At 37.2% G+C, this 14,882-nt stretch overlaps 1 protein-coding gene across 1 annotated transcript; it reads left to right on the top strand.

Moving 5' to 3' along the window:
• Window positions 1–1,880: 1,880 nt before the first annotated feature.
• On the top strand, window positions 1,881–11,678 carry sdc4 (syndecan 4). The gene is made up of 4 exons (XM_084427071.1): window positions 1,881–2,118; window positions 8,066–8,275; window positions 8,731–8,929; window positions 10,037–11,678. Exons 1-4 carry the CDS (start codon window positions 2,059–2,061, stop codon window positions 10,195–10,197), a joined length of 630 nt encoding a protein of 209 aa, XP_084283197.1. The 5' UTR covers window positions 1,881–2,058; the 3' UTR covers window positions 10,198–11,678.
• Window positions 11,679–14,882: the final 3,204 nt, after the last annotated feature.

Here is a 14,882-nt window from a genome sequence, read left to right as displayed (position 1 = left end):
AAGCCGAAACGTGAGTATCGTCAATTTTATTTAGCGAATTCATACCTCATTCGGTTTCTTTTTTAATCAAACTACTTTATAGCTCATCGATACACCAACATATGAATAGTCCATTTAATATTTGTAAAGTAGTTTGTAACAAAATGTGAGCCGTTAATGTATGTTTTTCGCCTTTTTTCCCAGAAAATATTTTGATAGCTAACGTTAGCCTTTAACCTTGGACTTTTGGTAGACAATCCATTGTAAAAATTTGATTAAAATTAGTTGACATTAAAGTAGACCAATTAAATACATTAAGTGTGTTAATATCAAAGAATGTCATCATTAATTATTTAATCAGATTCACCATTTTACCTTTTTTTTAAATTACCGGACCTTTTTTCCTAAAACTATTAAGTTGAATTAATTAATGCCGGAGTAATTATTTTACTTTATATAATTTATGTAGACTACTTAAATTAGTTATTATAAAACGTAGTATTAAAATGAATCAATATTAATTTAACTGATATGAAGTTGTTGCCAGCCATTTCCTCCGTGGCCCTACTTATCACCCTAGGTATGCTTGTAATTTGCATTTGCAAAAAAATATTATTTATTATTACACAATATTTTTGACAATGGCATTCATCTTTTATTTTAGTGAAGTCGAGGAATTTGACAGAGCGATTGCAAAAAGAAGGAACATTCGCCTACCAGAAATTATTTTACCTTATGCATTTACATTTTACATTTATTCATTTAGCAGACGCTTTTATCCAAAGCGACTTATAAATGAGTTTTTTTTTTAATGCAATTGAAGACGAAAAGTAAAGTCACTAACACAATTATTTCCTTTTTTGTTTCCTGTTTACAGCAAGTTGATGCTTAGGTGATCGTTAAATAAAGTACAGAATTGTTTATTATTGGTGTTTTGTCTATTCTTATTTGAGTTTTGCTTCGCATTCAAAATATCAAAAAACTGGTTATGTAATGTTAGCATGGTATAATGTTAATTAGACCATTATTGAACTGAAAGAAAAATTGGGAATTTGAATAAAAAAAAACATTGTAGCAATACAGTATAATATCACATAATATTTTTCAGAAGATAGTTCAATATGCAATTGCGACTTTATTTCTCAGAATTGCGACTTTATATCTCGCAATTCTGAGAAAAAGTCACAACTCTGACTTGATATATTGCAATTGTGAGAATTGTGAGATAAAAAGTCGCAATTATTATTATTTATTTATTATTCAGTGGCGGAGTCAAGCTTCCATAGTAATTGTATGCCTTCCATCAGTAATTTTCTTTCAATTACACCCACGCTCAAAAAATAACTACTGGGTAATTTGTTAGTCAGAGAACACAATGAGTTTTTTTTGGCACATGCATTAAGCAGGGAACACAAATATTTATTTGGATAACTTTAAATAAAACGAGACCGTATTGCTTCCTATTGTTTTCAATGGCATTTGGATAAGGGTGTTATACGATTTTCCGAACAGCAGGAGGCGCTGTCTCGAAAAATGAGGGGTCTGAGAATGCGGGACTCTGGGTGCGGGACTGTAGATGCAGGCTCCGAGTCTGCAGCTTCATAATGTTGCAATTAGTGGCAGAAATTTAGATAATAAACCATATGAAACTGTGACAAGACGGAGGATTTTGTATTGTAAGAGATTAATACCTACATAGCCCAAAAAAACCGATTCTAATAATCATATAATTTCGCTGTTTACATCGTCGACATGGATTTGAATGTATGATGTTGTAAACTGTTGCGTCCGGAGTTTCCGAAAATTACGTCATGGACCGGTTACTCTGCCCTGATTGGCTGCGTGTTCGAAATGAGGCGGAGCTTAAGTTGGTGAATAAAACCAAAAGGGGATCAATCATTACACAGGAATACTGCGCAACAACACACAGGACGGCAGTAAGAATACGCGCTAAAATCCCTTCAAATCGACATAAAAAAGGACTAACGAAGCAAGGACCGGTTTATTTTGATTCATAAAAGTGAATCATATCGGAAACTGACAAGCTTTATCACCGGGGCTCCTTATTTTGAAGAGAAGATGTTGAAAGTTTACCTCATGTTGGTTTTGTCAGCGGCTGCTGCTGTTTTTGCTGAATCGGTGAGTATCTTGTGAATTTTAACTAATTATTAACTCTATTTAAGATGCTAAGGCTATAATCGAGCCAAATCGTGTTTTATAATCACACTTGACCAATAAAAAAGTGGTTATATTTGTGTTTGCTAAAGCGTTAGCTTTCTGACAACAGACCTGTTGAAGCAACAAAGGCTTCTAAGTTAACGTTACATGTTCAATAAAAGTAACAATTTAGATGAATAATTTCAACTTTAGGTTAATTGTCAAACGTCTAGGCAAGTCTGCTGTTGACTTGTCGATTTTATCGATGGGTGCTTATCTGAAATAAACCTAATATTACAAATAAATTATATGATTAACGTTAGCCGAGTAACAATTAATCGTTGTGTTGTGGTATTTTGTTAGTCGTTTGTGTGCGTGTGTATGTATGTGTGATGTAATTTATATATTTAAGAGAGTAACTTTATGGCTTTTGGCATCAAACTAGTCTTGCTCATTTTTGTTTGATGAGTAACCTAACGAGTAGCACTGGATTTTTCATGTGACAGTGTTTGCCTGCAGGGAATTTTTTTTTTAGCTCAATTTGATTAGACTGATTCAGTCCATGAGGTTTACGTTTCCATCTGTTCATTATGGAATCACCCACTGGAGCACCTGTGAATGGGATGCCACAGCTTTGTGTTGGCCAGTTCTTTCATAACTCAAAAGAATAGCTTGCTGCAGATGTCTTTGGAGCTGAAATAGAAGACAAATGCCACCCAGTGTGCTTGGTCAGTCAGACACACACACACACACACACACCCTCACACAAGTCAAAATGCAAATTCTTTGAGCCCAAAGCCTCCATTCTCACAGACCTTTGGAAAGGTGTTGTCGCAGATCTTTATCTACACTTCAACACCAACAGATGCAGCTTTTTTCCCGTCTCGTCTTGACCTTGTCTGCTTAATGGTTTAGTGTGTTTATATTATGTAATCCACTGGGAAATAAAGTAATAGAACAGTAAACTAGCTGTGCAGTAAGTAGTAAATTAGATGGTGTGATTTAATCTCAGTTGGGAATGTTGCAACAAGCTTGCACACTCCCAAAAGCCTTGTCCTTCGAGGCAGAGAAGGCCGCAGCATTCCTCAAAATTATGCTGAAGTGTCTGTGTTCCTTTCATCCCCCTCCCTCTCCATTCTTTTGCATTTTCCTGAGGAATTTGACCCCTCCTGACCTTGACCAGCCCTTCTTTTGGGATTTCACACACTTCGGCGGATTTAAATGGTCCACCTCTTTCATCCAGGTCCCTCCTCTTCAGCCACTGGACAAGTGTGTGTTGCTTAAACTCAACACGGCACGGACACTTTAAATCTCAGAAATAGGCAAAGTAGGAGTGGATGTTCTCGATTTGGCTTTGAGGTTTATTATATTTGAATACTTGTGCAGCTTTCACCTCCTTACCTGATGGGATGTTGCTATTGCCACTTTTTTTTGGTTTGCTCAATGTGTGTCTTTCTAACTAGATATTGAATAGATTATATATATTATAATGTTTGTTTTTTTGTTTTTGTTTTTCACAATAAAAACCAGACCGTTATTGTAAAACATAACATGCACTGTGAATATTTTGCTGTTATTAAGTGTAATGGCATGCTAGATGTCCTGGCAATGATTGTGTTATGAATTAGGCATGAGTTGATTTGCATTTGAATAGGTTTGGTTTTATCTATTTTATTTACTCAGTTATTTGTGGGGTGCAAAGCTCATCTGAATGGCTGTTGAAAGGCAGAGTAGTGAACATGATAAATACTTTCACCAGGATATAATAATGATTTCTGCATTGCTGTCCACTGGCCTAATAAAGCGCTTTTGAGGGTGGAATGTTGGCACACAGCGAGAAGGTTTTATTTGCTGCTTGGGTGAAAGAAGGATTTTGGTAATTTACGTAATGCTTAGTGTATGTGTCTTTCAATATTTATTTCAACATATACCATGCCTTATGCTGTACCCTTTTGTTTGCCAAGTCCAGAGAGGTATCTAGAGGCCATGTAAAGGGAACCTTGTGTGTACTAGAGTCATTTAGCAGACCACATCCTTCACCGTTCCAGATCTGTTGCTTGTGGAGCTATTAACCATATGCCAGACAGGCTTTACTTGGAAACGCTGATAACCAGCCACCAGCTGTCCTTCATAAATGACAGTTCCTCTTTCTTGAGTTTGCCTTTTTTTGGTTTTCCAGCTTAGTAGTGTGGATGATAACACTTTTGATGCTTTTATTTGTGCTTAAATAGTAGTTGTGTGCTTGCATCAGAATTAGGTTTTTTGATATTTGTATTGATCTGAATCAACTTTCCTGCCTACTCTAGTTAGGTTTCTTTGGACTATACTCTCCCCCTAAGCAATTTCCATCAAGCCTTTTGTCTTTTCCTGGCGTGTACATTTTTTGTGTACTTCTGAAAATACCCTTTCTTCAAATAAACCTCCAGACTTAAAGAAATTTAGTCTAATCGCCCCATTTATCACCCTAGAAACATGTGGTAGTCTTTTCCCATCTAATAACACATTTGCTGCTAACTTGCAGTATCTTGAGTCTTTGTATTGTTCAGATGCAGTTAGAATGCTCTTTTACGGGTCCTTTTAATGTGTAGTTATGGCGTAGTTTTGGAGGGAATTGTTTTCTTTCAGTCACAAGTTCATGTAAATAAAATCTGACATAATTTGTTTGTGTTAATAACTGAGACGGAGCATTAATGATAATGTGATAATTTTTGGCCATGTCTAACCATTCATCTTAATGCTTTTCGTTTCTCAAATAAATGGCTGTAAAAAGTTGAGTGATTATGCATAAGTAAATAATTAAGTAACTTTACCTGTGAACATCATTGTTTCCTCTTGAACTTGCATGTGTGTGTATTGGCATGGCATGGTGTTATTCTTTAGAGAGCCAACCAAATTATCTGCGTCTGATGTGTATAGTTTATTGGTGAATCCCTTGACATCCATCAAGAACATATTTAGCTAATTTTTGATTCCATAATCAAATCGCGGTCTCTATTAACTTCAGGTTTTAGCCAGCCAAGGAAGGTCTGTTGTCAGGAAGCTCAAAGAACTCCATGTTTTCAGGCCTAGACTACACAATACTGATTGTTTGGGCTATTCAGAACGGCTCATTGTGTATTAAACAGGCTTTGACTTAATGGTGAGAAGCTTCATTAATGAAAGCCACTACCAGATAGAAGCAAAGCGTGATCACGCTTCCTGTGGGAGAGAATAGAGGGTGACGCCAGTGAGGCTGAATAGTCCTTTTTGTTTGGTTTAGTTGTAGATTTTGAAGTCCAATCTTGTTTCCTTCACATACCCTAATGCTTCAGGGCTTTGAACAGGTGTTGGGGTGAGAATTTGGCGTGTGATTGAACAATTACGTATCGTTTACCAGGCAGGTGAGTCTTTCTGCCCCGCTGTGGAGATTCAGCTGGGGGTCTAGAAAGGGAAAATGCAGCTATAAATAGGCCTAGTTCCCACAAAGGTGGAAGGAATTCTCTTGACGTGCAAGTGTGTTAGTGTGTGTAAAGTAGGACATTCACTCTGTCCCGAGTGAGGAGTGTATCTCATGAGGAGATCAGATGACATGAATAAATCCGATTGGTGGGAGGGACAGACGCCGTTTGTATTGACGACTGGGGCTGTAATTGGTTGTGACCTGAAAGGACAACAAGGAGAGTCTCAGTCTTAAAACCACAACAGATGATAGCGGATAATATTTGTAGCGTAGCTTTAATAGGTCATCACCAGTGAATCTCAGATAGAATCTGTGGACATTTTCTACATTTTTTTGGAGAACATCTGAGAAATTTGTAGTGTCTACCAATCTACCAATGACTTTCCATACACATAAGTTGCTTTGTAAAAATCCGAAGCGAAACAGTCGTGGTTCTTTAAAAATTGGCCTTTAAACTCAAACCATGAATAATCACCTGATCACCAGAGACAGTTTACCACACTATTGGATGAGTCACTGATTGTGGTATCTTCTCTTTACCTCTCCCATTGTGACTCACTGGAACAGATGCCAGACCATTTGTCAGCAGATGGCCGGATTTGCTCCAAGATTTGCTAGTCTTGACTGAGGCCTGGTCTACTAAGCTGGTTAATTTACACTGGCATTACAGCTCACTCAAGAGCCTGGAGACTCAGTACTAGAGCATACTCATACTTGTAGACGTGTCATCATCTTCATATCAGACGTATTCATATCAGTCTCGACAGCTATCAGCTATTAGTTACCTAAGAAAATAGAACCTTTACTCACCACCCTCATGATCCTTTAAAGCTGTGTGACTTTCTTTTGATGACACTGATGCCAAATCAAAACACAAATTAGATAACGGCGTGAATAATAACTTAAATATCAGTTCAAGCTCTATGCACACCAGTTTTCAGACTACTTTAATAGTGCTTTTTGTTCTCTTTGGAGCTCAACAGCGCCTGACTCCAGCCATTGTATGGACAAAAGAAGCATGAACATTGATAAACCTCTCCTTTTGTGTGAAAGAAAGTCATACGGGTTCGGAATGACATGAGGGGCGAGTAAATGATGACAGAATTTCATTTTGGGTTAAATAAATGAACTAGCTATTATTCCTTCTAGAGCTATTATCTCAAACATTTGGGGTTGTTTCTTTTAAATGAGGGGGGGTTTTTGGTTATTGCTGAGAAGTTAAGAACAAAAACCTGAGAAATTTCAAGGGACTTTCTTTCGCAGTCCATCTTAGTCTAGATCTTTTTGTTTGCTCGGTGGGGTTTCTTTTAAACTCTTTCAAGTGGGTTATGTATGTTTACTGAGAATTTAAGGGGTTGTTTATGGGAATTTAAGCATTGGTTTAATTGAACCACGGCCTTGCGCCTCTTCGCAGTCAGAGAGCATCCGCTGTACTTTCTTAGACAGCTTTTTTTCCGACTCTGAGCTGAGTATTTCATAATGTCGGGGGATTTCGGTGTGGGGTTTCACAGCACTGTAAGACTGAAAACCATAAAGTATGTCGGTCTCTCTCCCCACACCCTCTTGTGGTTTCTGTCATTCTCTGTTTCTCGCTCTCCCTTTTTCTTTTATTATCCTCAAACAACAGAGCAGGCTAGAGCTGACTTGCAGTTTCATGTGACGTTTGCAACGATCCTGGTTTTCCTGGAAAATGAGTTAGCCCCCTCCCCGATCTCCATTTTAAAAACACTTCCATTTAACATCTAGAGCCATTTTAAACATCAAGTTTGTTTTAAAGATGATGGATTGTAAGATAACCCAGAAGTCATTGTCGCCTCACTAAAATCCTCTTTTAAAGTGTGTTTGAAATCTGTCTAAAGTGGTTACACTGGGTTAGGCGGCATGAGTACACACCTGTACTGCATTATGAATGTTTTTGATTTCCCGGTATGTGAAACTTTTCAGTGAGTCATGTTTGATTAAATCTGTTTTTGACAGCGAGCAGGCGAGCGAGACTGATAAAGACCCTCGGCCCCTGTCCGATGAATTCTTTCGTTGTTTTACACAATGGCGGCAAACCTGCGCTAACTTGTTCTTACCTCTCTGACTCACTTCAAGGTCAAGAAGGGTGTGAATGCAATCCAGTATTGTGTAAATCACGGGTGTGTGTGTCGTTCAGAATAGAATTTGACGTCTCGCAACCATAGCAACAGTGAAAATAAAAATGGCCACTTCTGTGGACGACTCTTTTGAGAGAGAGAGACGAGGAAAAACATAAATCAGTGTGCGTGTTCTACTTCCTCCTGTTATGCTAATAGGCTTAGTCCATTAATTGTTTAAAACCCACTCCCAGTGCTTGTCCAAATGGCTCTGCTAACGTGATTAAAAGTGTTGGTGTGTCTTAATTCAATTAAGTGTGCTCTCAGAACCATCATGATGCCATAGACAAAGGTTTGGACACTAACCTGCTTAAGTATTAAAGAGATTTATTTTTTTTCTCTCTCTTTGTAGGTACGAGAAACGGAAACATGGGTACCTCTTAAAAACGAGTCTCCCAGTGAGGATCTGGAGTCCTCCGGTGACACTCCGCATCAAGATTTTGGGTTTGCTGATTTAAACCCAATTGACGATGAGGATGTCTATGATGACGATGATGAAGATGAAGAGGATGATTATGATGACATATCAGGCTCAGGGTCTTCAGAGATCCCAGCTATCGAGGTAGCTATAAAACAAATTTAGTCATGATGTCAGATTGAGCAATTATTTGGATACTGCAGAAATGTTTGGAAACAATGAATTTAATGAGGAAAAAAGAAAAGCTCTTTAAAGAATTATTGTAAATTGTAATAATAACTAGACAACACATCTTTCTATTGCGTTTTCTCACTGATGTTGTACGATCACAAACACACAGTTCAGCTAGTGTCATTTGATTTGTGTCTCCTATTCTTAATGAATGTCAAAGTGACTCTTAAATGAATCACGGATCATTGGTCTAAAATGACTCATTCGTGGTTGCTTAACTGACTCACTGATCCAAAAGTCTTTAGTTCGGGTCATATCTGACTTGGATTACTGATTTGGTTGTTCATATGACAGAGCTTTATTGCATATTTTTGCAGCTGATTTGACTGCTGTATGACTTTTCTTATGACTTTTTCTTCCTTTCTCAGAATGATCTCTTCAATAACCGGATATCTGATCCTGTGGGTCCATTTGCCCCGCGGCCAACTATAGATGAGATTATTCTGGTTAAAAACAATGAGGTCGGCTTGCGTGAGTCGCCAAACCAAGAAAATGGCCAACAGAGCAATGTGCTCATGACCGTGGCTGGAGAAGAGAGTTTGTTCAACAACACAGAAGTGCTTGCAGGTGAGGAGAATGGTGTTTGTTTAATATGCCAAGTAAATAGTTTAATACATATTATTGGACTAAAAATGTAAATATATAAAGAGTTATTTCACCCAAAAATGACAATTCTATCATCATTTACTGACCCTCATGTCGTTCCAAACCCGACTCGTATTCAGAACAAAAATGATCTTTTTGATTAAATCTTAGAGCTTTATGTCCCTCCATAAACGGCTACACAACTGACACTTTGACATTTCAAGAAGTTCATAGAGAATGTGAAACTAATCCATATGAATTGAGCGGTTTAGTCCAAATGTTCTGATGAGACACAATCGCTTTATATGATGAACAGATTGAATTTAGGCTTTTATTCACATATAAACATTGATCAGTGAACATAAATAGAAGCTTGACTCACGAGAACAAACCTCATTGGTTCTTGCTGAAGCTCAAACGTGATGCGTAACACGAGAATGAACCTCAATGGTTCTCGGACATCCAAGCGAACATGCTTGAGCTTCCATTTGCCACAGCTGATGTGTGCGTTTATGAATGTTTATATGTGAATAAAAGCCTAAATTCAATCTGTTCATCATATAAAGCGATCGTGTCTCTTCAGAAAATGTGGACTAAACCACTCGATTCATTCGGATTCGTTTTACGATCTCTTTATGAAGTTTTTGAAGCACCAAATTGGTAGTTGTGTTGACTGTCAATGGAGGGACAGAAATCTCTGATTTCATCAAAAAGATCTTAATTTATTCTCTGAAGATGAACGAAAGTCTTATGGGTCTGGAATGACATGAGGTTGAGTAAATTTATAGAATTTTCATTTTTGGGTGATCTAGTCCTTTTTAATGTTATTTTAGTATTATTTGTGAATTAGCTTTTATTTTGATATTTTCAAATGTAATTAATTTTAGTAATTATGTGCATTTGTTTTTTTATTATTATATATTAGTATAGCTTTAATTTATGTTTTAGTAATGTTAGTTATTAATCTTGGTGCCCCTCTTCTTTTTTGAATATTACCTTTCATGCAGTTTGTGAATGTGTGGGTTTATGTTATGGTTTTTTGGCCGTGTCTGTAGGTTATGCCTCACATTTTCTATTTCTGTTTTATAGCTATTATTGCGGGCGGAGCAGTCGGTCTCGTCTTCGCCATCCTCCTCATCGTCCTCCTCGTTCACTTTGTTCTCCGCATCAAGAAGAAAGACGAAGGAAGTTACGACCTGGGCAAGACGCCCATCTACAAGAAAGCTCCCACCGCAGAAATCTACGCATGAGCATCCTCACCCACTCATACCTTCTCTCTCTCTCTCTCTCTCTCCCTCTCTCTCTCTCTCTCTCTCTCTCTCTTTTGAACTATAAGCTCACACGGTGCCTCGGCCCAACGGGCCGCCACCAACCTCTCACGTACCACAAAAACCGCAGGAGAACCTCACAAATAATTTACTCTGACTGGACATTTACATTGAAATCTGAGTGAATCGAAGAGGATCGCGAGTCTGTTGCCAAACTGCCCGATTCTTGTCTTTTTGTTCCCACACCCTGTCAGGTTTATTGCCTTTTTGTCACGTGGCGCATTGTCTCCAATATTTTTTTTTTTTTTTTTTTTTAATAAAACACTACAAGGTGCAATGGAGCTTCCACAGGGTAAAGGCTTTGGATTTACCATTTTATCCACCGTTATGATAAACAGTCAGTGTCATGATTGGTGCTACAGCGGGGGTGTTACTGTAGCCTTTTACGTTATCAAATGTCTTTTGTTTTTTAAGTTGTGCTGTAAAAGCTTTTAATTTTCATATTAAACATCAGAGGTGAAACCAAATTGAAGGCATGAATTATATGTTCGAGACTAAATTCTGTGGGAGCAAAATCTGAAATCGTGTACTAGACTTGACGTATACTCATTTCAGCCATGGTGTTATGGAACATTCCACATATCCGTATGTAATTGCTGTGGTGGTTTTATACGTCGAGAGACTTGATCCACTACGTGCTGCTTGACTGTCAGCTAAGCTACTTTAACAGGTACAGATGCTGTTGAGAATCAGTTCACTGCAAACAGACTTTGTACATCCAGGGATCTGTATATAGCCATTTGAATAAATGTAAAACTTTGGTACTTAGCCATTTCTTGACAGCCTTTTATTTACCAAATATTTAAATGCCAAAATCAGTTTTTATTGTTCTTATATCTCATCCCGGTATTTGCTTTTGGCGTAACCTGAAAGCAGATGGTTTGTGTCTGTATCTTTTGTTTGAGAACAATGACCAATGTTAGTACTAACTTTTTTTATTTCAATGTTTTTGTAGATGTTCTTAATTCCTTTTTAAATTTTTTTTTTTTTTTGGTATTAATTTAACTCATATTTTATTGCCTGCCTTCAGGTCGGGGGTCTTTCTTCCCCTTCTCAGCTGTTGTACATGTAATAATTTTTATTTTTTTGGTTGTTAGATTTGTTTTATATACAGTAGTGCAACAATTCAAAGGCTGTTAGTCTTTCAACAGATTTTAAGAGTTTCTATTTCTTTTAGACTTTTTAAGCCGAATATATTTATGTTTTGTAGAAGGATGTTCTGGATTAGTAAAGGGGAACGTGAATAAGCTGTGCATTCCTGTGCATGGTGTAAAATGATAAATTTGCTGCTTTGTTTGGTCACATCCAGATAAAATCACTGATCTAATGTTGAAGTCAATGAATCATTGATTTCTGCATGCAATTTCTGATCTGTTGAAAATAAAGCTATTTTATGCACATAACCATTTGAACGATCTTGAGCCTTTTTTTCATGCTAAAAAGAAAGGTTGCCTTTCACAGGGTGTTACTGTTTACACTACGCCGTTTTCAACTGAAAACTTTGTATGCCTTTTGGCTGTTCATTTACACGACAACTGCGTTTTGGAGGCCTGAACATGCTAACTTTTGAAAACTGGTCTGTGTAAACAACAAAAATATGAATCACACGCATGCGTATTACATGTTCAGTCTATAGGCGCGTAGTGTTTCTTTACGAAGTGACGTCACCAACTACTGGCCTGGCATGAATAATACAGAGTTTTTGGCCGTTTTTGTGGATCCGTGTGAAAGGGGAATCGTTTTGACAATGTCGTCTGTATTCGAAAAATGTAAAGAAAAAACGTTTCCATTTTTAGTACATCGTTTGACGTGTAAACGTACCCTTCATAACGTCACCATTTCTTCAGACGTGAAAGATAATCAAGTTAATGACAACTGAAAGTGTGAGCTGTAATGTCAACTAGTCCTCCCTCTTAAAGCACACCTGAATCAAGTCAAGAATTAGTTTATTTAGGGTTCCTATGGTGCAGAAAGGCTCTGAAACAGGACAGTGGGTAGCAAAGGTGGATGAGTGAAACATTTCGACTTACAAATTAGATTGAATTGATGTTCGGGTTCAGAGAATGAGGATCACCGATGACTAATGGAAAGAAGGTAGATGATGTTAAACACTTTTTTTAGCATTGGAAATTATTTTTATTGGTCTGTTGGGTCATCCATTTATGTACAAAGTTGTGTTGTTATTTTTTTTTTAAAGGAATCAGTTCAGCAAAAATCATACCTGTAAGCTTTTACTATGGTCCTTATCAGTAAAAATAGACACTTTATTGGTGAACACATTGGTGAAACCCTCTATAGAGAACCTCATGGAGGCTTCAAAATCCTATTGTACAACCTCAATATATATTTTTCAAGCACCTCAAAAATGATAAAATGGGGTTACCAGAGGAATCATTGACAGTCTTTAGAGTTCCTCTGAGAACTGACCTTTCTGCCTAAAGTCTTTTCACCAGAGTGAGAATGTCACTTCACATAATGATGACTTTGCCTATGTTTTGTTACTATGGTTTTGCAACCTGATACCTTTGGAGAAACACTGTAAGTTCAATGGTTCTTTAGAAAACCATCTACACATTCGAAAGTTTGGGATCAGTAAAATATGGGATCGTTTTTTAAAATACTTCTCAGCAAGGATGCATTAAATTGGTCAAAAGTGACAATAAATATATTTAAGAAAATAGTTCAGTTCTTTTAAATTGTAATAATATCTCACAATATTACAGTTGTATTGTATTTTGTATCACATTAATGCAGTCTTGAGGAGCATAAGGCATTTTTGAACAGTAGTCCAGGAGAGCTTCACCTTTCTTCTGTTAACAGGTGTAAATCAAGATCTTTTTAATCACAACTTAAAATCCCTACAGTGAAACTGATTTGTTTGCACTTTGGTAAACCTCAAGTGTTGCAGAAGAACCTGAATGATTGGAGAGCTTTACGTAGGGTTTGAACTGAATAACACTCACAGATCATTAAGTGTTAGTTTGAAAATGTCAGCTTTCTGGTTCAGTTTGCATATTATTCGTACATGAACCTGTTTGTGATGGATGAAAGTTGAATAATAGGACAGTCTTTAAAGCGTAATCTAATTGGCTCAGTGTTAAATCGGGAATTTCCACCCCTAGAGAAATGACTGTAAGAGTGTGTGTGTGTGTGTGTGTGTGTGTGTGTGTTTCCCATCATGCTGATGCCTGTCTGCCCTGCTACCAAAACAAATGAAATAGCATACCAGCAGAATAGAGTGAGTTTGTTTTCTTTTTGGATTGAAGGATAAAAATAGAAATGTTTTGATTAAAAAGTGTTCTAAAAAAGGGTGGCCTTGAACATTAGCCTAACTATTTTTGTTTCTTAAAAGGAGAAAGATTGACAGGATTTCTTTCTTTTAAAATAAATGCCATTTGGTTTAATATTTTGGTTTGCAATGGTGAGCGTGTGTGTGTGGCCTAAATTTAACACTCGCCAAGCACCAAATGCGAGTAAAAAATTCTGAAACCGTGTCAGTCGCCAACATTACACAATGGTAACATTTGTATGAATCCAAAAATCGCCACAAAAGCGCAAGAAGACACGAAGGGGGAACTCGATTCGTTTCTCTCGCACTGTGTGGGAAGTTGAATGCACACATCCGAAGCGCGCGCCCAGAAATCTGCATCTCACACACTGCAAATACTGAATTGAGTTCTCTTTCGCGTCTTCTTGTGCTTGAACAGACATGTTCAAACAGAATTATGTCAAAAATACCTGTCTTGGCGAGTAGCCTCGTAAACATAGTCAGTTACGTCTTAAGTGAACGTGAACAGTTGAGAAAAACGCATGTGTATCAGTATATTGGATTCGTGCATTAGCTCTTAAAATGACAGCAGCCTAATAAACCGTCTGCCATTTGTGTTTTTAATTTTAACCAAACAAAGAAAAATCACTGCTCTTGACTGAATAACTTTTGTAACTTTAATAAGGATTCCATTTATGTTGCATGGCTGGTAAAAAATGTTTATGGCCTGTAAATTTTCACTGGCTATTGGCAGGAGTGGTAAAAAGTTAGTTTTAGGCCCTGTGTGTGTGTATGACGATGCAGCATTATAATTGTTAATGACAGGGTGTGTTGAACACATGCCCACTTTCTGTCTATATACCTGAACAAGTCATGGGAAATGACATATTTTCAGTACAAACAGATGGTTGAGACATATCGGAAAACCAATTGAAACCTGTTTGGTTAACAGCAGATTAATCACTCATATTTCACAGATATAATTACATGACCTGCATGGGGAATTTATCTTATGGTTTATTATAGCCTATCTGGTGATGTTGTAGTGTAACCAAATCTCTTAATGCTTTTTGAAAATAAGATGCAAATTTTAATGTTTCCATGACGAGTTTCCCATTTAATCTTTTATCTGTTGAGAAAAAACAACAAGCCTGCGGTCACATGTTGAATGGACAACTAGACAAGGAAGTTTTTTTTTTTTCTTCTTCCTCATAGCACAAGGAACAGTTTCATCATTAACACACACACACGTTTTCTGCTATAGATATTTGAATGCGTATCAGAAAAACAAGTCTGTGGAACGTTCTGGAAAGTGTTCAAACTCTCAGGTAGGCCTATT

The sequence above is a fragment of the Rutilus rutilus genome (assembly GCF_951802725.1).
Source record: "Rutilus rutilus genome assembly, chromosome: 12".
Classification (NCBI taxonomy): domain Eukaryota; kingdom Metazoa; phylum Chordata; class Actinopteri; order Cypriniformes; family Leuciscidae; genus Rutilus; species Rutilus rutilus.
Note: the sequence above shows the minus strand (reverse complement) of the source record. Positions and strands in the feature narration are given on the sequence as shown.